We start from the raw sequence: 25,688 nt of genomic DNA on the forward strand, positions 1-25,688 counted from the left end.
TGGTAGAGTGCTTGCCTAGCAAACGCAAGGCCCTGGGTTTGGTCCCCAGCTCCGAAAAAAAAAATTTTGAGTCAGTTCTCAAACAAGCAAAGGCTTTTCCAAAAATAAGATAGACTGAGACAAATCTGTCTACATTTACAAATGCACACTTTTCATGATGTTTAGCTGTTTAAATGTACAAGATAAAAATATGCAATTGATCACCAATTTTTTAAATTAAAAATTATATCCAGATACATTAACATACAGTATACTTTTAACACACATAAAATGGTGTTCAGCAGTCTTCTTAATATATATCAAGAAATCTTGTTTTGAATAATTGCAAATATTCAGTTCATTGTCAAATATATTCAAGTGTCTCAATCTAAGTCAGTCTAAAATATATACCTCATAATATTGGACAATCATGATTTTGTATCTTCCAAAATACCCAGTTTTAAAACACATTAATAATTAAATACATAAATATGCTTTCAACTATTTCATTTTAAGCAGAAATAAATTCCATTAGTTCACAGTTTTATATCACACTCTTGATATCAATAAGATACATATCAAATTCCAGTCAATCTGTGTTGCTATTCCAAGGTAAACAGATCAAGGACTCTTGCAAAGCTATAGGGAATAGAAGAGCAATGAATGTGTTCTTAGCCTGATAACCGTAGACTACTCTGTTGGTTTCAATAAGAGTTACCCTCCCATTGGCTCATGTACTTGAACAGTGGTCTTAGTTGGTGGCATTCTTTCAGAATATTATGAATTCTTCAGGAGATAGAGCTTGATGAAAAATGTATAAACATCATTGGGGGCATGTATTGAGGGTTTAAGTCTATCCTTTTGCTTCCTATTTATGGATGAAAATGCAAATAGCGTTCCAGCAATCTACTATCATTCTTTCCCCACTATGATCGACTCTGTCCCTTTACAACCACAATGCAAAATAAGTCCTTCCTTCTTTAAATTCATTTGGTCATGGTATTTTATCAGAGCAACAGCAAAGTAGAAACTACAGATATTACACAGTAATATTTCTTGTAGATTAAATAACAGCATAAACATTTCATGCCTTCCAGTTGATATGAGTGTTTAGAAGGTCTTATGTTCATTCTCACAGTGAGTAGTTACAGCCATGTGTTTTCTATACTGGGGCAAAAGCTATTGTAACGTTGCCTGCTCCCCATAATCTTGATTTATGCTATGATTTTAGCTCTTGAAAATCTCCCTAATGTCAATATGTAGGAAACATGATTATACTGTGTTTGCTCTCCAAGAACAGGAGCCTCTGTAATCAGACAAGTACCCTGTCTACTTTAATATGTCATACTATGGACAGTTCCCACCCTTCTCTAAATTAAGAACTTGGCTTATCTTTCACCCAGAAGAGAGCTTTGAAACCTTGCACAATAGGTTGAGTAATAGACAAGATTTCTCCTTGCTAAATGTTTAATTAGAGACTTTTAAAAGATGAGTTTATGCATGCATTTTTGAATAGAAAATATAAAAGGATTCTGGAAGGGTTGAAATATGTAATAATACAATTATTGTTTCTTTTGGATTTTTTAAAGAAATTTAGCTAGACTTTCCAAACCAAGCTGGTTGTTATTACCATTGTTCTTGGTCACCCATCAAAACTAATGCTAAGACTCTGGCTGAAGATGCTATTCATATTTGTCACGGGACATTGAGAAATCAAATGGTATTGACCAGAAAACTTCCTCCAACATGGTTAGATTATATAGCAACAAAAAGCAGTGTTTAGGAGGCTGGTGGGCTGAGGGAGTTATTAAGACTCTCAGCTATGGGGGTTGGGGATTTAGCTCAGTGATAGAGCGCTTGCCTAGCAAGCGCAAGGCTCTGGGTTCGGTCCCCAGCTCTGAAAAAAAGAAAAAAAAAAGACTCTCAGCTATGGAGCCTATGGACTATATCCAAGATAATGGCATGGATGTTCTTGGGGTAACCAAGTGCTTTCTTACTGTATTTCAGACTCATTTCACTGGAGGAATCACATGCAAATCTGACCAAGATTCCTTGGTTGAGGAACTCATAGTCCCTGGGATGAACCTTCTATTACTATACTCCTAAAAGGGCACATTACCAAAATGCCTTCTAAATTCATAACTCTACCTATAGATTAGTGCAACTTTCAGACTTCTCAGAGAAGTTTCTTTGTGCAGTGGACAATGATTAATGCAGAAAGTCACAACTAGCAAAGTCCAGAAAATAAGTATGTGTGGTTACTGAGGCAGAAGCTGGACATCTTTATCTCATTCATATCCCATGAGTCAGGGACCATCAAGAAAGAGGGGGAAGAAAGATTGTAAAGACCAGGGATCTGAGAAGACTGTAGTGAGACAGTCTCTACTGAACATGATAGGACTAATTTACTAGTGAGTACATGGCAGCCATGATGGCCTGTATAAGATCAAGCCAATAATATACTGCATCATATATTTGATTATGACATGGAGTAAAAAGAGGTTCCAAATCCTCACCACTAAATGAGAAGCATGGGAAATTAGAAACTTCTGACAGAAAAAGAGGCGATTTTCTTTAAAGATGTGGTCCTAATTGACCATGCCACAGTGTATGGCCCCACTCCCAAGAGTATATGACCATATCAAATTAGACTCAATAGGGGATAAAAAAGACAAGTTGGGGCTGTGGAAGCAAAGGAGGATCTGAGAGGAATTAGGTGGAGGAGTGGGCAGTGTATATTGTCAAAATGTTTTATGCAGGTTAGCTTTTGTCAACTTGACTTATCCAGGAAAGAGACCTCATATAGGGAGCTGCCTCAGCAAATTAGCCTATGAAATGTTTTCATAATTAGTCGTTGATGTGAGAGGGCACAGCCCTCTTTGAATAATATAAGTCCTGACAAGCAGGTCTGGACTGTAGAAGAAAGATGAGGCCAATAACCAGATTTCTATGTTTTCTGCTGCCAGCTCCCACCTTGAGTTATGGGTTGGCTTCTTTAAGGACAGAGTATAAGTGCTAAGCCAAATAAGCCCTTCCCTCCCCAAGTTAGTTTTGGACACCCCTTTTTTATAACAATATAACTAAAGTTAAGGCATATATAGTAAATAATTCATAAAGTAATTCATAATAGTAATAATAGTAGTAATAGTAGGTCCAAGACAAAACATTTATACAATCTCCTAATCTCTTGAGATTTACTGTAGCTACACTTTGCCATCTAAAAATTTTGTTATGGGCCACAACCAAACATTATTCCTCCTTTATAAGGAATAGTACTTTGTACACTACAGGGAATTGTTTAATTCTTTAATTTTGGCTATTAATTAATTTGCTCTTAGACCTCCATATATTGATTCCCCTGTGAATTTAGCATATGAAAACTTATATTTAGACCCAAGAGTTCAGTATCTTATACAAAACCAGTCTTACAAACCTATTTTCTGATCACCATATTTAAACTTTCCCATTGTAATAATATGCACACTGACCATTCTCAGTACTAACTTCCCTGTAACCCTTGTTTATGTCCTGATTTTAGTAGAATTTTCAAGTTCCCTCCAACTTAATCAAAAGTATATGTACTTTTCATGTATTACTTTTAGTGTGTGAAGGTATGTTCCTTCTGTTCTGAGTTCCATCTGATCTTAACATGTAGATATTAATTATCAGTTATTTTTTGAGAAATAAATAATATCCTGAAGTAAAAAATATTATTCATGTTTTCTCTTGTGTATTTTATAACATTCTTCTTAATAAACAGAGAAAATGACATTTATATAAAAATAAAAATGACAGAAATTATAACCTTTGTACACATTTTATATTTATAATGCTTGTTTGTCTGCTTGATTATTGGTAAATTAATTTTATTGAATTGTTTTCTGTGGAGTCATTTTTCCACAATCCATTAATCTCTCTCACTGCTCTTTTGTCGTGCCTACATCTAAGTGTGTCTTCTTCCATGGATTGTTGTGACTACTGTGAGAGTTGCCATTTTCAAAATGCTAAGCATCTCCCCAAGCTCTGGCTCAAAAAATATTTCAGCACTAGAGAACTCTGTGATAATAAAAGCACATTGTCCCTATTTTGTAACTGAAGGAAAATGAGGTATGTTGAATATAAATACTTCTGTACCTATACTATTACTATGCAAAAGAAATGAGTTCAATCTCTCTGAGGTCCAAGACAAAACATTTATACACTCTCCTAATCTCTTGAGATTTACTGTAGCTACACTTTGCGGTCTAAAAATTTTGTTATGGGCCACAACCAAACGTTGTTCCTCCTTTATAAGGAATAGTACTTTGTACACTACAGGGAATTGTTTGAAATCTATAATCTTTTTTAAAACTTAGCTCATTCATTAACCAAAGAGCTGCTAGACCTTCAGCTAAAGACACATACAATACTTGTTGTGATACATTCATTTCAAAACAAATCATAGGGTAAAACTTCGAACCTAGGTACTTAAAGATGGTGAACTTCATATTTTACAAATGGAGTGGATTTTTGTAAAGCCCTTGTCCTCTGAAAAATCTGTAATTCTGCAAATCCATGATGACAGCTTCATACAGCTGTATGTCAGAATCTGCAGTATGAGAAGTAGTGATAAAGGTAATTTCGCCTACATACAGGATTTCTTGGTTCACTATCATACCCAGCTTATAATCATATAAATATGTGACACGGAATTTTAAAATCTTCTTTCTCCAGTTTCTGATGAGAACTTACCTTATGTCCTGTGGTCAGCCTAGCATCATAAATTCCTTCTCCCAGATGTGGTATCCTTCCCAGTAGTATTTTCTCATCAGAAATAAAGATCAAACTAATTCTGTAATATGATTAAAATCTAGAGTGATACCTCCAGCAGTTTTGAATTTTGTTTCTATTATTTCTATTACTCTATTATTTAAGACTCTTTGGACTATGATGGCTATCTTGAAGTAAGAAATTTGAGATTATGTTTCTCAACTTATATGAGTAATTGCATTGGATATTTCGTGGGGATTGCATGGAAGCTGTACATTATTTTTTATAGGATGGACATTTTCACACATGAAGCATGCCAATGAATGATCATGGGAGGACCCTCAATCCTTTGGTGTTTTCTTCAGTTTCTTAAAATTTCCATTGCTCAAGTCATTCATTTCCTAAGATGCTTTTCTTTTTTACTATGAAGAATGATTTTTTTATGGTAGTTTGAATCATCATATCCTCTATAGGCCCTTATGTTTGAATATTTGGTCCCCAGTTGGTAGAACTGTTTGGGAAGGATTAACCGGTGTGGCCTTATTGGGATAAGTATGTCACTGAGGGTGGTCTTCGAAACTTCAAAAGCCCAAGCCATTTCCAATTATTTCTCTCTCTGCTGCTGATTGTTATCTCAAAATGTAAACTCTTAGCTATGGCTCTAGTGCCATGTCTGTCTTCCTTCTGCCATGTTCCCCACCATGATAGTTACAGACTCACCAGCTAAAACTGTCAGTTTCAGCCTATAAATTCTATTTTTATATGGCATGTTGTTCACAATGTCTTCACAGCAATAGAAAGATAAATAAGCTGGTATTGTTTTGCTGATTTCTTTATTGCTGTATTTATTAGTAGTATATAGAAGGATACTAAGTTCTATGCTTTAATTTTATATCTTGCTTCTTTGTCGAGTGTGTTTATCAACTATAGAAGTTTTCTGGTGCAATCTTTAGGATATTTAATGTAAAAAATCATGTTACCTGAAAATGTAAATACCTTGGCATCTCCCTTTCTTATTTCTTTCTTCATTATGGCCTTCACTTGTCATATTGTTCCAGCTAAGGTATTATATTACTGAATATAAACGGATACACTGGTATTAGAGTTCATGATTTTTTTAAATGCTTTGATTTTATTTTCTCCTTTAAAATTACAAAATAGGTTTGTATTTGGCTGGTAGCACATAGCAAGTTTAATGTTATTAAGGTACTGAGTGGCAATTTTCAACTGATGAGTTCACTTCCAATTACTGTCATAGCACAAAAGAAGGTGCCTCTTACTTATTCCTAAAAGAAAAAAAAGAAAAAATATCTTTTAATAGGACAGAGAAGAAACTGCAGAGGACTCTGTAGAGGACTCTTACAAGCCTGTGTGATATGCTAACAGTGGATATAATGATGATGATTCACATACTCCTATAAGTTTGTCACCTCCACAAGTGACCCATAATATAAAATAGGGCTAAAGATTATTATGTATCAAAGTGATCTATGAATCAAATGTACCACTCATAGATATTGATAGTGACCATAGACATATAGAGATGAGCATAGGGTGTGTTATGGTAAATTAATATTCATTCAGCTAAATATGTTGAGAAGCTAATATTGCCTGAAACAATATATTGTTCAAAATTCTTTTCTTAGTGAATGAAATACACAGATATATATATTTCATAAAATATAGGGATGGCATCATAATCTCACAGTTAAAGTTAAGTGACTAGTATTTCCAATATTTAAATCTTAAACTCATCTAGGATTGAAAGATTAAAATGAAAATGTCTAAGCTGGAGAGATGACTTAGTAATTAAGACCACTGCTATAATTGCCAAGGTCTTAGATTCACTTCCCAGATCATAACCCCCTCCAACTTTTAGAGACCCAGCATCTTTCTCTAACCTCTATATACATGCTGCACATACATACATTCAAAGCAGAGAAACATATACATACAACAAAATAAGTAAAACAAATATGTTTAAATTTTGAATATCTATTTACATTAAAATCTGCTACCTCAGCTTAATGAATGAAAGAAATATTTGTCATTCTAATGGCATGCCACCATATGACATTTTCTTAGACATGTAAGTTAAAATTGGGTATTTTACCTAATAAATAAATAGCCTTTAAAACTTGGGCTTGACTCAAGAGAATGTTTTTTCAAGGTCATGTGCAATAATCTTGAGACCTTGGACATTAACTGGAAATTCACTTGTAAATGAATGTACTGGGGCAATGTAGGTGAAGAATGTATTTGTGGTAGCAATTGTTTTGTTTCTTGAGAGTCTTCCTTTACAACCCCAGCTATGTGGAAATTACTATGTACACAAAGCTGGCCTTGAAGTCACATACTTCTGTTGCCTCAGCTTCTCAAATGAAACTTGAGACTTGATGGAATGACAAGGGTAAGCTCTAGTACCTGGCAGTCCTTATTTTAATGACATATATCTGTCCCTATGAGCACAGAGCACATTTCGCCCTCATAGATGTACTTCTAAGTCTAAAAATATGAATATACCACAGATTATACAATTGTCTACTTCAAATTTACAACTATGCATCTATTAATATCGTTTAAAGTCAAATCTACATATAACTGAAGGAAAGAGAGCATTTAATCCTCCAAGTTCTTTACTAAATATCTAGTACCAATGGATTCATACTTGTTTAACAATAAGTTATGAACCAGTCTTTTTCTTTTTAACTAATTAATCTTCCATTAGACAATGGGTACTAGAGGGCTGCATAATCACCTAATAATCCCCAAAGCTCCAAGACAGAGAATGAGTTTTTAAATCCTCATAGGCTCGTTCACTATGAGATAGCATTTTTTCCCAGAGTTCCAGACACACTGACAACAAATGTAGAGAGCTGACCCTTGTTCTTAATAATATCTGATAGACAGCTCTTCCTGTTGAGGGTGAGAATAGGGCACAGAGTCTAGCTGGCTCTATGTGAAGTCAGAACCATGTGACTCTTAACACCTTCCAGAAATGTTCTGCTATTTTATTATTGTCAAGACATGTGGGGGTCAATTTTTCTATGTTTTCTCTGCAGCTGAGTTCAAGTAAGTAACCTCAAGCTTATCTGTGTTACTCAATTTTTAGAAATTCCAAACTCCACATTTAAATATTTTATTTTTATATGATTTTTAGCTTTACTTTTATGGAGGGCAGGATAAAGCTACAATGGTGAATGACATTTATAGTTCAGATGAATGGCCTGAATCTTTCAATATGGTTTTCTTTTAAGTTTCTATAAGTTGTCATCAGTTTCTAAGAAAACTTATGTTTTAAATTTGGTTTTAAATCTTATTATTGATCCTAAGATTTCATCTTCTTATCTAGATGATACGTGGCAACATATTCATGGGAGCTACTGAATAAAATACGCTCAATAATAAAATCAGCTTTCTGTATTTAGCACAGTCATGCCATGTGTGATACAGGTCACTGAGATATACTAGTTTAAACATGTAGAATACATTTCTGTATGCATTTCTGTAGATCATTTTGTTAAAAGTTTTCATGGAAATTAGTACACTCTCTTAAGTGCTGACTTTTCCCACCAGGCCCAAGGAACCATCTTCCCAGCTCCAAATTTCAATCCAATGATGGATGCCCAAGTGCTAGACGGAGCACTCCAAGGATTTGGTAAGTCTGGGAAGTGCAGGCTTTGGTTATTGCATTGTCTTTCTTAACCTCGTGGTAACATGATATCAGGAGTGTAAACTAAGGTTTGGTAGAAGACAGATACAGAATGGATTTATGATAGCAGTTGTTTTGTTTCTTGAGAGTCTTCCTTTACATATATAGAATATACATACAAACAAGAGTGGGGGGAATATAGAATTAGAAAAAATTAATAGAAGGCCAGACGCTGAGGAGAAATTACAACTTTCGGTCCTGAAATGTGTTCCTTATGCCCTCAAATGCCTCACTGTTGACTCCTCAATAAGCATCCAAACCATAAACAAGCAAACTTAATCAAAAGTAACACATCCTGTCCACCTCTGCATTCATTTTCTGTTGCTACTTACTCATGCATCCCAAACTAGTCTCCTGATGTCCCAAGTGGCTGTTTGCCCACACCTCGTAAACTGTCCCAATAAACTTCCTACCTGAGAAGCTATTTTCTCACTTTTCTGTTCTTACCCTAAGTTCTCCAAATGAACACCATCTCTGTTTCTTCCTCTGAGGCTCCAACAACTGGGCCATCCCAGGCATCTTTCTCCCTAGCTCCTTCCCCTTTGCTAATCATTTGCCTCATGCCTGTCCATTGTACCTGAAGTTTGGTCTGTGAATTCCTAGTTTGTGAAACTAGGCTTAGAAAACTGAATGTTCATATGATAAGGGCAGAGTTTAAAAAAGAAATGTACAAAAAAGAGGAAGGATAACTGTTTTTAATTCTTTAAGAATTCTCTAAGATTCGATGTGAAACATCGTCATATATTTTCCTTGAACAAAACTGAATTTTTAAAGACTTCTAAATAAGCAGGTAGATAGACACAGACAACATTAAAAAAAGTATTATAAAAAACATTAAACCCGTCCATAAGAAAGCAAACTCTTAACTTCAGGATAAGGTTACCTGCTTTGAAGAATACCACCCCCACTCTTGTTTGTATGTGTATATTTGTTCTGTGCCTGAATACTCACTACATACTTGTGTTTCCATCCTGAATAGTATATCACACATAGGAAAACAATAGTATTAAATACGTTCTCTGAATTTGGCTTTAAGAGTTGGAAAATATTCCATGTTTTTTTATTTATTTTTATACTCCAGATTTTATTCCCCTCCCGGTCCACACCCCCTTTGCCCCTCACCCCATCTCCACTAGGATGTCCCCCACCCCCCCACACAAGACCTCTAAACTTCCTGGGGCCTCCATTCTCTTGAGGGTTAGGTCCATCTTCTCTGACTGAGGCCAGACCCAGCAGTCCTCTCAGTCATCTCAGCTGGTGTATACTGCCTGTTAGGTGATCCAGTGTCTGAGAGATCTCAGGGATCCAGGTTAATTGAGACTGCTGGTCCTTCTACAGGATTGAAACATCAGTAATTACTAGAAAAACCTACAGAGACAAAGCACTTTTTTACAGGATTCAGACTATGATTTTTCTTGAAAACTAAAGGCCAGAGCAATCTGGTTGCCAAAAATAATTATTCTCTTCTCCAGTTTCATTTTTTTACAATCTAAGAGTGAAAACATGAATTCATTTTGACTGTCATAAGGTGGCTTGGTTGGTTGTTCTTGTGAGGGTTAAGATGAAATATTCCAGAGTTTGATGGCACAGTGTCTGGGGAAGTATGCCAGAGCAAGAACACAGTTTCACACATATTAAGAATCTGCCGATTTTAATGACTTTGGACAAGGGCAATTAGAAAAGATAATTATCAATGTTTTACTCAGATATTCTTATTTAATTAACTATGAAAATAAAAACTGAACTCCAAGACAATTGAAAATAAGTAATTTTAGCAAAATTATAGAATACATATTCATTCTACCTAAAAGGAAATACTTCTTAGCTGTGCATTTCCTAATGATAGATTCTTAACTCAGCACCATTAGTAGCTATTTATATACTCATATATTCTCAGAAGAGCTGTGTGGATTTTTTAAAGCTAAACGCTATATATTTTTCAAATCTCCATGTGACACTGGATAACTAAAACCATTATTAATCCACATCCCTAAATCTTAAAAAGGGGATACACATATCAAAAGTAAACTGTTTTAAAATATACTCAGCTAAATGTGGCCACCTTCACTTTGTGGAGAACCTTTCTAAACATAAGAATAATCATGGTATTTTGCAGATGTCCTTTATCAAACTGAAAATGTTTCTTTTGACTCCTACTTTGGCTAAAATTTTTGTCTTGAATATCTGCTTTGTTTGTCAAATATCTTTTCTACATCTTTTCATGTACTCATATAAATTTGTTTGTTTAAACTGTCTATGACTTAGGTTGCATTGAGTATCTAATGGTAAACCTAAGTATAATTCTTCATACACACTGTTTCATTAAATTTTTGTGGGACTTTTTTGGGGGGATGTATCTTTGTTCATGAAAGATCTTTATCAGGAGTTTACCTGTAAAGTCTGTCTCTAATTTGAACATTAGATTAATACCAGTTGGCATCATTAGATTAAAATGGGTGGAAAAAATTGTAGATAGCTGGTTTTTCTTCTTTTAAAATTTGGATTCATTATTGCAACATCTAATATTAATACTTTGATTCCAAGACACTATTAATTATTGATTCAATTTTTATGGCTATATATCTATTCAGATTGTCAATTTGCTTGTATAAATTTGATTAGATCATATCTTTGAAGAAATTAATTCATTTATCTAGACAATTAAAATTTGGAGCATAGAGTAATTTATAATATTCCTTTATTATCTATCTAATAAAGTCAATGAATAATGGGCTCGCTTTCTTTATATCAGAATTTTGTTTCTGTATTTTAATTAACCCACTTTAATAAAATTTTTGAGATCCATTTAAAATTATTACACAATATCTCATAAAAAGTAAGTGAACAAAAATGCTGAAAAACTAATAAACACAGAGTAAATCAGAAAGATAGTTTATGTGTAATCTCAACAGAACAACAAAAACAGATGAGTTATAGTAACTCGATTAATGTTATGATTATAAGAAAAGCACAGCAGAAATCAATAAAAATCTATTTATTATTTAGAAATATGCTCACAGTCTTTTCTCTTTCTAAATCACCCTTCTTTGTGTTTTTTTGTTAGATGGATAGAATGAATGAATGAAAGGTAGATAGATAGGTAGATGATGATGAAGATAGATGATAGATAGATAGATAGATAGATAGATAGATAAGATAAGACAAACTATAAAACTATTTCCTGGTTTTAAAACTTGTAAAAGCAAGAATATTTATGTCTCTCAGGAGAGAAGGCACTTATACGTCTGTGTTTTCTAAGATAATAACCCTAAGGAAAGGAGGTCATGAGGCTTTTGACAAACATGAATCAGTTTACATTTCAGTCAAGCTGATGCAAAAGTTAAAGTTATCTTAGTCATTCTACTCTAAATAGTCAGAAATAAAGCACAATAGAAAACAATTATGAAATATAACTTATTTGAGTATTGCAATGTGATTTATGATATTATGTCATGTTATGTCATGCCATGTGGTATTGCGATACGAATAAGTGAAGGGCGTTCAGCACAGAAAGGCAGTCTAGGTAATGGATGAAAGAGACCATGTTCCATCCACAGTTTTATAGGCTTGCTTCACCCAACTAAAGAATGAAGACCCTTGTACTTTTATTCTTTCCTTCTGCATTTCTCCCCTTTCTCCTGTAAGTCCTATTTGTATATCACAAGTTCATTATAAGCCACGTCCCATCTGTTAAATACACCTTGGGGGCATGTAGGATTCATCAAGCATTGCTAGGGGATGGATATCCAATAGTATTTAAAAGTGTAAAGTACTAATTGGTTTAACACCTGCCCATTTGTTTTAGTCCATAAAGGATGGAGTCTTCCGAGGTATTAAGTAAGAACTAATTTTTTTTTATTATGGTTCCTTCTTAGACTGCAATAAAGACCTGTTGATCGACATCCTAACACAACGCAGCAATGCTCAGCGGCAGATGATAGCTGGGACCTATCAGAGCATGTACGGCAGGGTAAGACTTCCTTGCTTTAATTTGTTTCTAGGTCAAGTGCATGAGTGTCAACACCCTTCTCGGATAAATGAATCTATTTTTTTCTTCAGTCTCACTGAGCACAAACATTCCTGAACTTCATGTTGGTTTAAAAAATTATGTCTTGCTCTTACATGTTTCAAGGGTTAAGAGCTATGTCATGAAAAGCATGTGCATATGACATATATTCACATTCACAGTGACTACCTGTGCTTCTCCAATGCATACAGCATCTGACAAAAGGAAGATTGGGTAACCTTTTACTCCACTTGGTCCAATTAGGCTATAAGTGTTGGGCTGGGAACACCCATATGGAGCTTTCGGGGAGGCATAGAGCAGACTAATGATCACTGGGGTCAAAAAATAACATCTTTTCTTCCAGTTCTCTGCAGGTCCTAACCTAGCTCTGAGCCAATATGAATTTTCTTCTACCTTTTCTTCTCCACAGCATGCAGTGATGGAGACCATTAACAAAAGGAATGGCAGTTTAAAAATAGTTTAAGGCAATAAAACTATCCATGTTTTAAAGTAATCACATTCTAATTTCAAAGCAAGGACCATTAAGGAGTCTTTGCTTTTGTTATGCATTTAAACCACAGGTTCTGAACAAAAACTCTTCAGGCCAAAAGGGCCTGGAACAGCAATTACTTCGTCCATCAACTGAGCATTATCGATGAAACACTCTCATAAAACTTTGTCTACAGAGTTAGTCCATAGAAATTGACTTTGTCTCTCAAGCTCAGCCTTTGAACAACCATAACGCATGCGACAAAAAGTAGCCCTGTGCTTTAGAGTGGTTAATGATCCAAAAAGCTCTACAAGTAGAGACATGAGTTGAATTAAACCAAAGGAGGGGATAGTTATACGTTTTGTCCACACAAAACTGTTAGCTCAACTCACACTCACAGAGCTACTTTTCTTGCAAACAATATGTAAAAATGTTCACAGCAGTCCAGTCATTAATCTATTAGGATCTAAATGTACACAGTACTATAAGTGGTGCTGTTTCCCAGGAACATTTTTTAATCCAAGTGTGTGCATAGATCCTGCCTTTTCATATGGCTAGTTAATTTCCGCCAAAGAACTGTGTATCAAGTTCTGCAAAAAGCATGCCAAAGCAGATTAAAGTAAGACATGAGTTCCTTAGACTTGAGGGATTTAAAACCCATTAAAAATAACTTACACTAGACAGAACCCCTTTTCACTAAGGGTCTTAGGGTTGGCTAATCCTGTACTTTTACTGAACAACTGGCATGTCACAGCTGATCACTAAATTGCTGAAGAAATAGGACAACACAGAGCCAGACTTGTCCCTCACCTCAGAAGTACCATTGTCATTCAGCCAGTTGTCAAGCCTTGCCATTTATCACTCTTCTCTTTCCCCATTATAGATTCTTGATGTAGATTACCATGGTTTTCAGCCCAGACTAATCCTAACTAGTCCCTGCTACCAAATTCTCTACCCCCATCCCTCCTCTTTCTTTGGCTAGACCAGTCCACCTAAAACCAGAATGACGCAAAACTTAAAAATTCTCTAACATCTATCCTATTACTTCATCATAAATATCTATGTATGCATGGCCCAAACCTGAGTCCTTTTATCCTTTCTCGAAATATGGGAAGCCTTTCTTTTTTCTCATATTCTCTTTCTCTCTCTCTGCCCGTCTCTCTCTATCTCTCTCTCTCTCTATTTTTCACCCTCCCTCCCCACTCTTCACTCCCCCTCCATCTTCCTCCCTTTTCATTACTCTTGCTCTCTCGTACATCTTGACTGTATCCATCAGAAAGCATCTGTAGTTTCCCTCAGCACACCTGCCTGCTTCGCCCTCCTTCATCATACTGTTTCATCGTCTTCTCATCACATTGGATGTACCCATCAAACTTGCAGACATCAAATACCCACTCCTCAAATCCAGCAGAACCTAACACATGAATTTGATCTGTTTCTCATTACCAGTGCGCTAACTTGGCCGAAGCTTAGTATAAATGCTTGCTTAACACTAAAACTGCTTGATTGATGTCTCTTGGATGAGTATGATCACAGAGCTAAGTGAACGTCCTCCAGTAAGATGCAGTCAGACTTTGGGTGTTCCTGAAAAGCTCTTGGCTCTGAACTAGCTGCTTCCTCTTTGAGTCCAAGAGGTCTCTCTACATAATAACACGACACTAGCTTTTGGCTCCTGTTTAAGTCTTACCAAGTTCACTATAACAGTTACAGTAAAATAGGAACTGGCTTATTTTGTAGCTTGACTCAAGAACTCAGTCCAAGGTTTAATATGTAGGAGATTCTTTATGTAAAGTATAAATCAGTCTAGTGCATTCTGCCTATCTGCTTTCGACCATGTTCTGTGAAAATAAAAAGTAAATTAAAAGGGATGATCCCTTCATCAGCTGCCCTAGGGTTAGAATGTTTACTCATGGTTGTCTGAGTCTCTCTTTTCCCTCATCCCCCTGTAGTGGCTGCTATCATGTTAATCTGCACAACCTTCAGTTAGGTCCACCTGACCTCCGCCACTGATAAGATCCACAATTGCTTCTTCTATTTGACATTTACTCATTTTTCCAAACGGAAAACACAGATTACCTTCTATGTTAACTGTTGATATTTTCAATTTCTTTCATATGAATAATCAAGAGTTGATACCAGGCTTGTTTTCTTAGCTGTGAGGAAAGCATAATCTGTGGCACACTCCATAAACACCTTTTGACTAAGAGTTCATGTTAGCACCAGACTTTTGGAGTTAATCAGCACCATTATTTCCTTAATATAACAGAAAACAAATCCTCAAGCTAAATGGAACGGGGTTGACTATGCAGCTTCTTGACCTATAAGCTATATCTCAGTATAAATAATGAGATTGCCCACTGGTCTTTCCTGCAACAATGAGTGTTGACTTGTTGACAGTGCAACTGGACTAAGGGTTGGGGAGAAGATTGTCCATTCACAACAAGCTTCACAACAAAACAATGGCTCCTCAAGAGGTTCAAGTGAAGCAGTAAAGCAATTTGTGTTTTCAGTTTTCAGCTGTAACAAGTTAACTCTGAAATATGTTGATTTCTATCAATCATATCTAATCACAGCATAGGTTGTGTAATTTTTGCAAGGCCAAAACCAAATCATCTGACTAAACTGTGCCCTCTACAGCCTTCCCTTACTGCCTTTTGTTCTTAACAAGAAAGCACAAGAGTTGTCAAAGGCAGTGAATACCCCATATTCTTCAAGGTTTTGATCAATGTCAACTACTCCAGAAAGTTTAATATATTTGACAATGTAACCCACCTAAGGTATATATTGACACTAATAACTCCGTCTCCTGTTCTCTGGAGTGTGTGTGTCTGTGTGTGTGTGTGTGTGTGTGTGTGTGTGTGTGTGTGTGTGTGTGTGTGTATGTGTGTGTGTATGTGTGTGTGTGTGTGCACGCACGCGCGCGCGCACGCGCGCACATCTTTGTGTGTGTGTGTGTTGTCCATAACACTCATCATCTTAATATATCCATCTCTTCTTATTTATGATGTGTCACCTCTCTCTGAAACACAAGCTCCAGAAAGGATGGAATATTTATTTTATTCCCTGGTGCATCCCGAGTACCCACCACAATTGAATTGAAATGGTTGACACTATTGATGGAACCCAGGTCTTCAAAATGTATACATCAGAACACTACCTCCCAGTATGTTGTAACTTAAAATAGACTTCTAAGGAGATAATTCTGTAAAAAGAAAGAAAGAAAGGAAGGAAGGAAGAAAGAAAGAAAGAAAGAAAGAAAGGAAACATCAAAAGATAAAAAGGATAGATCCCTCTTCTAGTAGGTCTTCTTTCATTAGAAAAAGAAGAGACACCAAGGATGTGTATATGATGAAAAGGATGTAGCCATGTACATGGCAGGAAAATAGACCTCAGCAGAGACCAAGTCTGTTCACCAAGACTTTTGACTTTCTGCCCTCAGCATCCTGAAACAGAAACTCTGATATTTAAGCTGTGGCATCCTGTTGTGGCAGCCCGAGCTGTCCGGCTCCACCGGCACTCCATAAATAGATGCAAATTTTAAAATGTTCATTCTTCAAATTCACCATGTTCTCAATTACACGTTCCCCTTCTGTCCCTGAGCTTCATGGTTAAAAATATCAATGCCTGCAAAGTAAAATAGCTAGAAAGTAGTTTTCTAGAAATTATATGATCTACTTTGTAGTTCTATTCCTCCTTCCCATAGAATCCTTTCTCCTTCACACCTCGATTCTAGTTTGAATAGGAGTAATACACATAGCTTTAGTCCAAAAACTGAAACTGATTATCTAGTTTGTCACAGACAAAATTTTATAAATATTAAATAGGCATTATCATAAATTAAACAAACCTCCCGATAAAACTAGGAACTTAACAGATAAGAATAATAATTTCTAACTTCTAAAAAAATTAATTCTAAACAATCAAAATTTCATGATTTCAGAAAATCATCCCTTTAGTTTTCTTATTGAAATTCTTTCTCTTTGGAATGTTGGACTGACATGTACAGTAGTGAAGACAGGAATGAGAGGAGAGGGAGAGAAAGCAAGGTAAGCTGACAATACAGTTATCTCTGCATTAAAAGTGGCCTCACTGGACTTCATGTTTCTCTCTAAGGCACTTCTATGAATTCACTCTTGTACTGACAAAGCGTGATTCTTGTTCCCCTTAGATGATCAGTAGCACTGGACAGTATGAATCTGTCTATCATGTGGGTGCAATTGAACTCTCACTGCACTTTTAACAAGTCTATCACATGTGTGTAACTGAAATCTCGCTGTAGTTTTTAGCTTGCCTTTTTTCCTTAACAAGTGTAACAGAAGATAACGCTCCAGGTCCCTGCTATAGACAAGATGCTACTTCATGGCATTTTGCAGTCTGCATCCTCTATGTGTTTTTCTTTCAGCATTGTGTCCTTTTATATGGATATGCAAATATTTATGCTTTTACGCTATTCATTTCTTGAGAACATGCTAATTGAAAATGTTATATAATTATATAATATTGCTTGATTATTATCTTAATGATTATAATTATGCAAAAATATATACTACAGATAGATAAAATATGTAAATATGAAGAGATTTATAAAGAAATATGAAAAGTGTAGAATTTTAACTTTTTTATTGGGTATTTTTTATTTACATTTCAAATGTTATTCCCTTTCCCAGTTTTGCGTCCATAAGCTCCCTATGCCATCCTCCCTCCCTTTCTTCTATGAGGGTATTCCCCTTCCCCAATCACCCTCCCTTCCTGCCTCCCCACCCTGACATTCCCCTAACTGGGGGTTCCAGCCTTGGCAGGACCAAGGGCTTCTCCTCCCATTGGTGCTCAATGGAAGGCCAGCCTCTGCTACATATACAGCTGGCATGGGTCTATCCATGTGTACTCTTTGGGTGGTGGTTTAGTCCCTGGGAGCTCTGGTTGGTTGATATTGTTGTTCTTAAGGGTGGCAAGCCCCTTCTGCTCCTTCAGTCCTTTCTCTAACTCCTCCAATGGGAACCCCATTTTCAGTTCAATGGCTTACTGCTAGCATTTGCCTCTGTATTTTTATGCTCTGACAGAGCCTCTCAGGCTCTTGTCAGCATGCACTTCGTGGCATCAGCAATAGTGACTGTGTTTGGTAGCTGCATATGGGATGGATCCCCAGGTAGGGCAGGCTCTGAATGGCCATTCCTTCCGTCTCTGCTACAAACTTTGTCTCTATATCTCCTCCTATGAATATTTATTCCCCCTTTTAAGAAGGACTGAAGCATCCGCATTTTGGTCGTCCTTTTTGAGCTTCACGTGGCCTGCGGATCATATTCGTAACTCGAGTTTTTTGGCTATACACTTATCAGCGAGTGCATACCACGTGTGTCTTTTGTGACTGGGTTACCTCATTCTGGATGATATTTTCTAGTTCCATCCATTTGCCTATGAATTTCATAAAGTCATTGTTTTTGATAGCTGAGTAATATTCCATTGTGTAGATGTACCACATTTTCTGTATCCATTCCTCTGTTGAAGGGCATCTGGGTTCTTTCCAGCTTCGGTCTAGTATAAATGAGGCTGCTATGAACATAGTGGAGCATATGTCCTTGTTATATGTTGGAGCATCATTTGGGTATATGTCCAGAAGTGGTATAGGTGGGTCCTCGGGTAGTACTATATCCAATTTTCTGAGGAACCTCCAGACTGATTTCCAGAGTGGTTATACCAGCTTGCAATCCCACGAACAATGGAGAAGTGTTCCTCTTTCTCCACATCCTTGCCATCATCTGCTGTCACCTGAGTTTTTGATCTGAGCCATTCTGACTGGTGTGTGATAGAATCTCAGGGTTATCATTGTGCCAAATATAATTCACTCTCACTGCTCTGACAAAGTCTGACAGACCATCAATTTTTCTTAATCTTCATTAAATCTTCTATAAACAGGAGTATACACAACACCAAAAAAATTAAACCTGCATATTATTCCTAAAAGTACTTTCAAAAAAATAAAAAAAAAATCCAAGAGACCATCTTTTCAAATTCAACCCTGACCCTCTATTTGTCTTGAAATTTTAATCTGGATCATTCAGTAGAATATCTTAGCTATGAGGTTGTTTTCACCTTGGTCATAAGGGAAATGTTTAATGTGGCTCTGTCATCTGTAGTAACCTTAGCTGTTGCCACTGTGAACACTTTTCAAAGTCAAGATATTTTAATTATGTAATCCAACCCAGCCCAAGGTTGTTCTTCCTTTACTGAGAGAAAACTATCAACTTCCATTTCATTAGCTCCCATTTCACCTTTTGTTATATTATCTCCAACATGTAACTGGGACTGTTTGGAACAGTAAAATGTGGGAGGGACAAGGCCATTTTTATAGGGTTCCAGAAAGCTAATGCAGCCTACAAAAAGACAATATGTTCGGTGAGGAGGAAATATTCTTTTGTAGTCCAGGACTCCAAGAATCCTGAGAGAGTACAAGAAGGTAAAACAAAATCACAGTAGAATCCCTATGCCCATTTTTGGTGAGACTTCCAATAAGGATAAGAGTGTAGACCAAACACTGTGCCCAGATGTCAGCCAGGAGAAAGATATGAACATCAGGCTCAGGGATGGTACTGTTAGAATATCAAATATTAGACACAAATCTATATAATATTGCTCCTTCCCATTATGCGCATTGCCAAAGAAAAGGCTGAGTGGATATGATACTTTCCTCGTGCACTACTGTACCTCAAGTGTCCTACTGCAATGAGCATAAATATAGTAAGAGAAGGAACTAGAATGAGAATTCTTACTAGGCTGATGAATTAAGAGCATATAACTGGTGGACCACCCTGTAGGTATATGAAATGCCTGGATCCTTATGCTATATTTGAAATGCTTTTCTAAAAATTCAAATGAAGAAAGCCTAAAACACAGCAAGGACTAGTGTCAAGGACTAAGGTAATGACTGACTAGAAACAATCAATTGACTAGGAATAGTGGCTTTGTGACTTGAAAATATTCAACTGTAGGTAGATCCCAAAAAGGAATCTACTGTGCCAAGTGTGCAGGGCAATGCCCTGTGAGATAATTTCCTTTCTATGGAAAGAAATCAAGTTAAATGTAACAGAAGTTGTAAGATTGGCGAGCACAGGCAACCTTGGCATGTAAGACACTGAGAACTTCACTACACACTGGTGTAGTGTGTTGTATGATGTCCACTTTCCTGATACCCGCAGGGACAACAGTATAATGTGGAGAATGCAGTGTAAATTACTATCAAGATTCCAGATATTTTTTTATTGGTCATTTTATTTATTTAAATTTCAAATGTTATCCCCCTCCCCAGTTTCCCCTCCACAAAACTCCTATCCCCTTCCCTGTCTCCCTTCCTCCGACCCCCTGCTTCTATGAGGGTGCTCCCCCACCCACCCCACCCCCACTCCTGCCTCAGCACCCTAGCATTCCCCTATCCTGGGTCATCTAGCCTTTACAGGACCAAAGGACTCTCCTCCCAATGATGTCAGATAAGGCCATCCTCTGCTATATATTCAGCTGGAACCATGGGTCCCTCCATGTGTACTCTTTGGTTGATGGTTTAAGCCATGGGAGCTTTGGGAGGTTTGGTTGGTTGATATTGTTCTTCCTATTGGGTTGCAAACCCCTTCAGTTCCTTCAGCTTTTCCCCTAGCTCTTCTATTGGGGTCTCTGTGCTCAGCATAATGGTTGGCTGCTAGCATGCACATCTGTGTCAGTCTGGCTCTGGCAGAGCCTCTCAGGGGACAATTAACCAGACTCCTGTCAGCAAGTGCTTTTTGGCATCAGCAATAGTGTCCACTTATTAGTGAGTGTATATCATATGTGTTCTTTTGTGACTGGGTTACCTCAATCAGGGTAATATTTTCTAGTTCCATCCATTTGCCTGTGAATTTCATGTTTATCAGAAAGAATATGCCTTCCTATGGCTGCAAGAATGCCTTCGAAGGTATTAGTAGAAGTCACATTTTCAACAGTTACAGACACAACAAATTATACAATTGATACGTTTCAAGTGTTAAGTCAAAGCTATCAGCCCAACAGCCCAAATGTGAGTAACAACGATAAATTCATAAAAAGGTATGGAACACTCACCAAAAGCCACTCACCAAAACTATGGAACAGCCTTGGTTATTCCCCTGTATAATTATGGTCCAGTTATACATGACTTGACTACCTCTGTCAACTGACCCAAAGAGTATTTTCCTATCTACATATACTGCCCAACATTTCACATTAAGGCCTAAACCAATAATTTTCAGAACTAGTCCTACTAGGTCCTACCTATCAAAGCTTCCATCACCTCCCAATAATGATAGAGTGGGGACTGAGGTTAACACAAGAGCCTCCAAGAGAATCCAAGATCCAAACTGTACCAACTTCAAAATGCTGTGTTTCCCTAGAAGACCAACCTATTATCATTCCCATCAGACAACTCGTGTCTGAATCAGAAACTGAAGCATTAAACAAATTGTGTGTGGAACACAGATGTTTGGAAGAATATTTTCTTTCTATAACAAAGTAGTACAACTTGCACAGATGTCTTTAAAATGAAGAACAATTCTGTGTTTATACAGGGATCTCACAGTAAGTAGAGTTAAGACAGCTTTAAACTTTCACTCTATGTGCTAGCCTTTTGAGTATTTCAATAATAGGCCTTGTTTTTATGATTAATTAGGAAAAGGTAAATAAGTTAAAAGCATATGGAAAGGTTCCCCTGAGTATATTCAAACAAAGAGAACAGCATAGTCCACTTTTGACCTCCACTTCATCCATAAGAAGATGTGAATAAGAAGTCACGGATGAGAAACTGTTGTTTTATTTTTAATTTAATCAGAGTGGTCAGATGGCTTTGGCAGTGGCACCGAACAGCTCAATTTGAAAGGCAAGTATTCATTAGCTTAATGGAAGGCCAAGCTGTGATCCTGGCAGAGCCTGCTTCAGGGCAAGGCTTCAGAAAATAGGAAATCACAGGCAACGAGGCTGGGGAAAGTCACACTCCAGAGGTTACATCTGAGAAGTTATTTATATAACTCCAAGTGAGAATTTAAGGGTCTAATTAGTAAGCCAACTTGAATGTTCCTCTTTGAACTTTCAAAGTATACTTATTTAAACATACAATTCAATATTTATTTGAAGACACAATCTCCTTCCTGGTACCATTCCTGATAATAGCTTGTTGTGCCCCCCTCTATAGATGTCAACCTGCAGTGCACTGTGCCTTGGCTATTTTCCCTGATTTCTGTACCCTCCACTCAAGGGAAGCTGCTGGGAATCGAGATTGCTTTCCTTGTTTATTTTCACACTAGCCAAGAATGACTACAAACAAATAATTGTTGAATTACATGTTGTCCTATCCATTCATTTGCTCGCTTTGTTGCTATTGTACAAGTACTTAGTAGTTACCAGGCACAGTTCCATGGGCTGATGAAAAAGCCATGGGGAAAAACAGGTCAAATCTCTACCATGGTAGAGCCAATCCCTGTATCAGGGAGAAAGAATGTTATTTGGTAAACTATATCAGTTTGAAGTGGGTGAGAAATGCAGGAATTGCTGGGGGACTGCATGAATGAGTGGTTCTATACACTTTCTCTGAGAAGCCTGAAGGGCGAGGAAACACTGGGGAAGACCAGGAAAGGAGGAGTGAAGGTCAAAGTCAAACATCAGTGCAGATGTGTCCTTCCAAAAGCAGAAAGAAGGCCACTGTAACTACAGTAGACCAATCAGAAGTAAGGAGAAGAACAATGAGTGCCAAGAAATGATCAGAATGTTCTATGAGTCTTTTCAATGCTGGTAAGAAGTTACATTCATATTTATATGCAATAACATATCCTGTGTCTGCTTTCCTCTAAGATAAAGCATGAAGCAGAATGACAATGTTTTCCTTTTGAGTAAGGGAACATTTAAGGCAGAAGAATCATTATTCTGTTTTGTGCTTTTCTTATTTTCAGGAACTCATCATCAATTTTTTAGAGGAACACAAGTAATAAGCACAGGAGAGCTCATTAGATGACTGCTCTGTTATTGTGCAGGAGAAAAGATGATGGTCTAGCCAAGGCATGTAGAAGGGGAAGCAGCAAGAGTTGGCCAGAGTTGGCCAGTAGAGTTGGCCAGTTCTAGGACTGTAAGCATATCCTGCTTACCACGGACAGGGACTGAGCAAGGCAATGAGTGCATTCATTGCATGAACATCCCAGAGTGACTACACTTGCTCAAATCAGGAACCTGAGAGTCACTAAGCACTGGAAACTTCTTGTCTCCCTTGTGTTCTTATAGAATCACCATATGTGCAGACCACAGAACATGGCTGTGTTTCCAATTAGAGACGATAGACTGTGCTGACACCAGGCATGGTGAAAATAGAACTAATCAAAGATAACAGATAAAGCTTTGAGCTGTGGGGATAGTACGAGACACATACTGTGAAGACAGGAAGCTGGAAGCCACACTATACTGCCATCATTTGTAGCTAGAGGCTACTGATACACAAGCTTCTTGAGTATTTTGGAGGGAATGATATTTTTGGAGTACACGTTGGGAGTGTTAAAAGTGTTTTTAAAACTAAGTCTTGCAATACTTGTACTAATCCTGTGAGGAGGGCTTTTGTTTTCTTTACTTAGAGAGGTAAAATATGCAGAGAAATTTAGTAACTCGTGCCAATAATATACACATGATATATAACAGGGTCCATAAAGGGTGCCTATAACCATGGCTTCTTTCACTAAAATGTTAACTGAATTTTTTAAAACAAACAGTATAGTACTCTCTCTTTTTCTCTCTGTCTTGAACACACACACACACACACACACACACACACACACACAGTGGGGGGGAGGAAAAAGGAGAGGGAGAGAAAGAGAGAGAGAGAGAGAGAGAGAGAGAGAGAGAGAGAGAGAGAGAGAGAGAGAGAGAAACAAAATAAAGATGTATATTGCCATCTAGTGGTGATTCTAACCCAGTTTGTAGTGGAATACATATTCAACATTTGTCTAGAATTGGTATAATGTGTAAAGAATGAAGATGCTGTTACATACATAGGGCATGAGAACAGTGATCAAACAACTATGCTAAAAGATTAAACCATAGACTTGGAATGCTCAAGTAATTGTCAACTTGAATAGTGTGTTTACTCTTTGCACACAGTAAAATCTATTTCTCTTTCCACACTCATTTATTCATGAGTTTGTTAGTTCTTTCAGTTTCATGGACCCACTTACATATTGCCTATGTTCTACCTACATGTTTTACTACACTATCATATAGTTAAATGCTGACTTTAGAAAAAAATTTTGAGACAATCTATGTGTTCATAGACACTGGAAAGATAAATGCATCGAAGTGTTACCATATACCTTGTTATAATATAATAAATTCAAAATTATTGAGATATCAAATAAGGGATCTATTTAAGTTTAGAGGAAGACAAGCGGCACAGGTGCCAGCTCAAGCTTTACCTTTGTAATACATTTGCATTAGCTGCCTGAGCATTGCTATCTCTTCATAATGGCATGTTGAACGTCTGTATGCATTAATATTTTCAATCCATTGCAAGGGAACATAAACTCCTCATTCTCAAAATATATGCTGTATTCACTACCTAGGGCCCCTGTTTCCTACACAATCAGACTGGCTAGGCATCGTGGCATGCACCTGGAATTACAGTATTCAGGAGGCTGAGGCAAGAGGATAGTGAATTCAAGGCCAACTTAGGCAATACAGTAAGACTATCTTTTAAAAACTACAGAGATCTGGCACTTTTGAGTGGCTAGTTCCAGTTCCCTCTCTCCCACTGCTGCACACCTACTTTCAAATTCCCGAAGCTCTGTGCTTCTCCCCATCCCCTCCCATATCTGAACTGGCCTCCCTTTTCCCCTCCCTCTCCTCTCTCCCTCCCATATCCCTCTCTCCCTCTATTTCCCAGACATTATTCTCTTCCCTCTACCGAGTAGTACTGTAGCATCCACACTTTGGTGTGATCATCTTTCTTCTTGAGTTTCATATGATCTGTGAGTTGTATCATGGGTACTCAGAGCTTCTTTATCCACTATTTAATATCCACTTATCAGTGAGTACACACCATGTGTGTTCTTTTGTGACTGGGTTACCTCACTCAGAATGTTTTCAAGTTTCATTTGCCTGTGAATTTCATGAAACCATTGTTTTTAATAGCTGAGTAGTACTCCACTGTGTAATGTACCACATTTTCTGTATCCTTTCCTCTGTTGAAGAACATCTGGGTTGTTTCCAGCTTCTGGCTATTATAAATAAGGCTGCTATGAACATAGTAGAGTATGAGTCCTTTTTATATGTTGGGGCATCTTTTGGATATATGGCCAGAAGTTTTATAGCTGGGTCCTCAGGTAAAACTATTTCCAATTTTCTGAGGAACCTCCAGACTGATTTCCAGAACGGTTGTACCAGTCTGCAATCCCACCAACAATGAAGGAGTGTTCCTCTTTCTCCACATCCTTGTCAGCATCTACTGTCACCTGAGTTTTTTATCTTAGCCATTCTGATTGGTGTGAGGTTGAATCTCAGGGTTGTTTTAATGACTAAGGAGATTGAACATTTTTTTAAGTCCTTCTCAGCCATTTGAGATTCCTCGGTTAAGATGCTAAGTCAAAAAAGTCTGCATTTCAGTAATAAAATTTATGGTTCTTAGGTTCCAATTTATCCATTGGCCAACAACTTGGACCTTGGAAAGAACTGATGAATCAATGATTTGATTCAGTTACAAATCAGAATGAGAGGACTGAGTCAGT

General features: G+C 37.1%; 1 protein-coding gene across 1 annotated transcript in view; it reads left to right on the forward strand.

The window, feature by feature from the left end:
* The window catches only part of Anxa10 (annexin A10), a 76,566-nt gene that overhangs the window by 25,923 nt on the left and 24,955 nt on the right, over positions 1-25,688 (forward strand). The window contains exons 2-3 of the mRNA XM_032919279.1: positions 8,305-8,386; positions 12,316-12,410. Of these exons, the coding sequence (XP_032775170.1) occupies positions 8,305-8,386; positions 12,316-12,410 (177 nt within the window). The remainder of the gene's footprint in view (positions 1-8,304; positions 8,387-12,315; positions 12,411-25,688) is intronic.

Source organism: Rattus rattus, chromosome 13 (genome assembly GCF_011064425.1).
Source record: "Rattus rattus isolate New Zealand chromosome 13, Rrattus_CSIRO_v1, whole genome shotgun sequence".
NCBI classification, from domain to species: domain Eukaryota; kingdom Metazoa; phylum Chordata; class Mammalia; order Rodentia; family Muridae; genus Rattus; species Rattus rattus.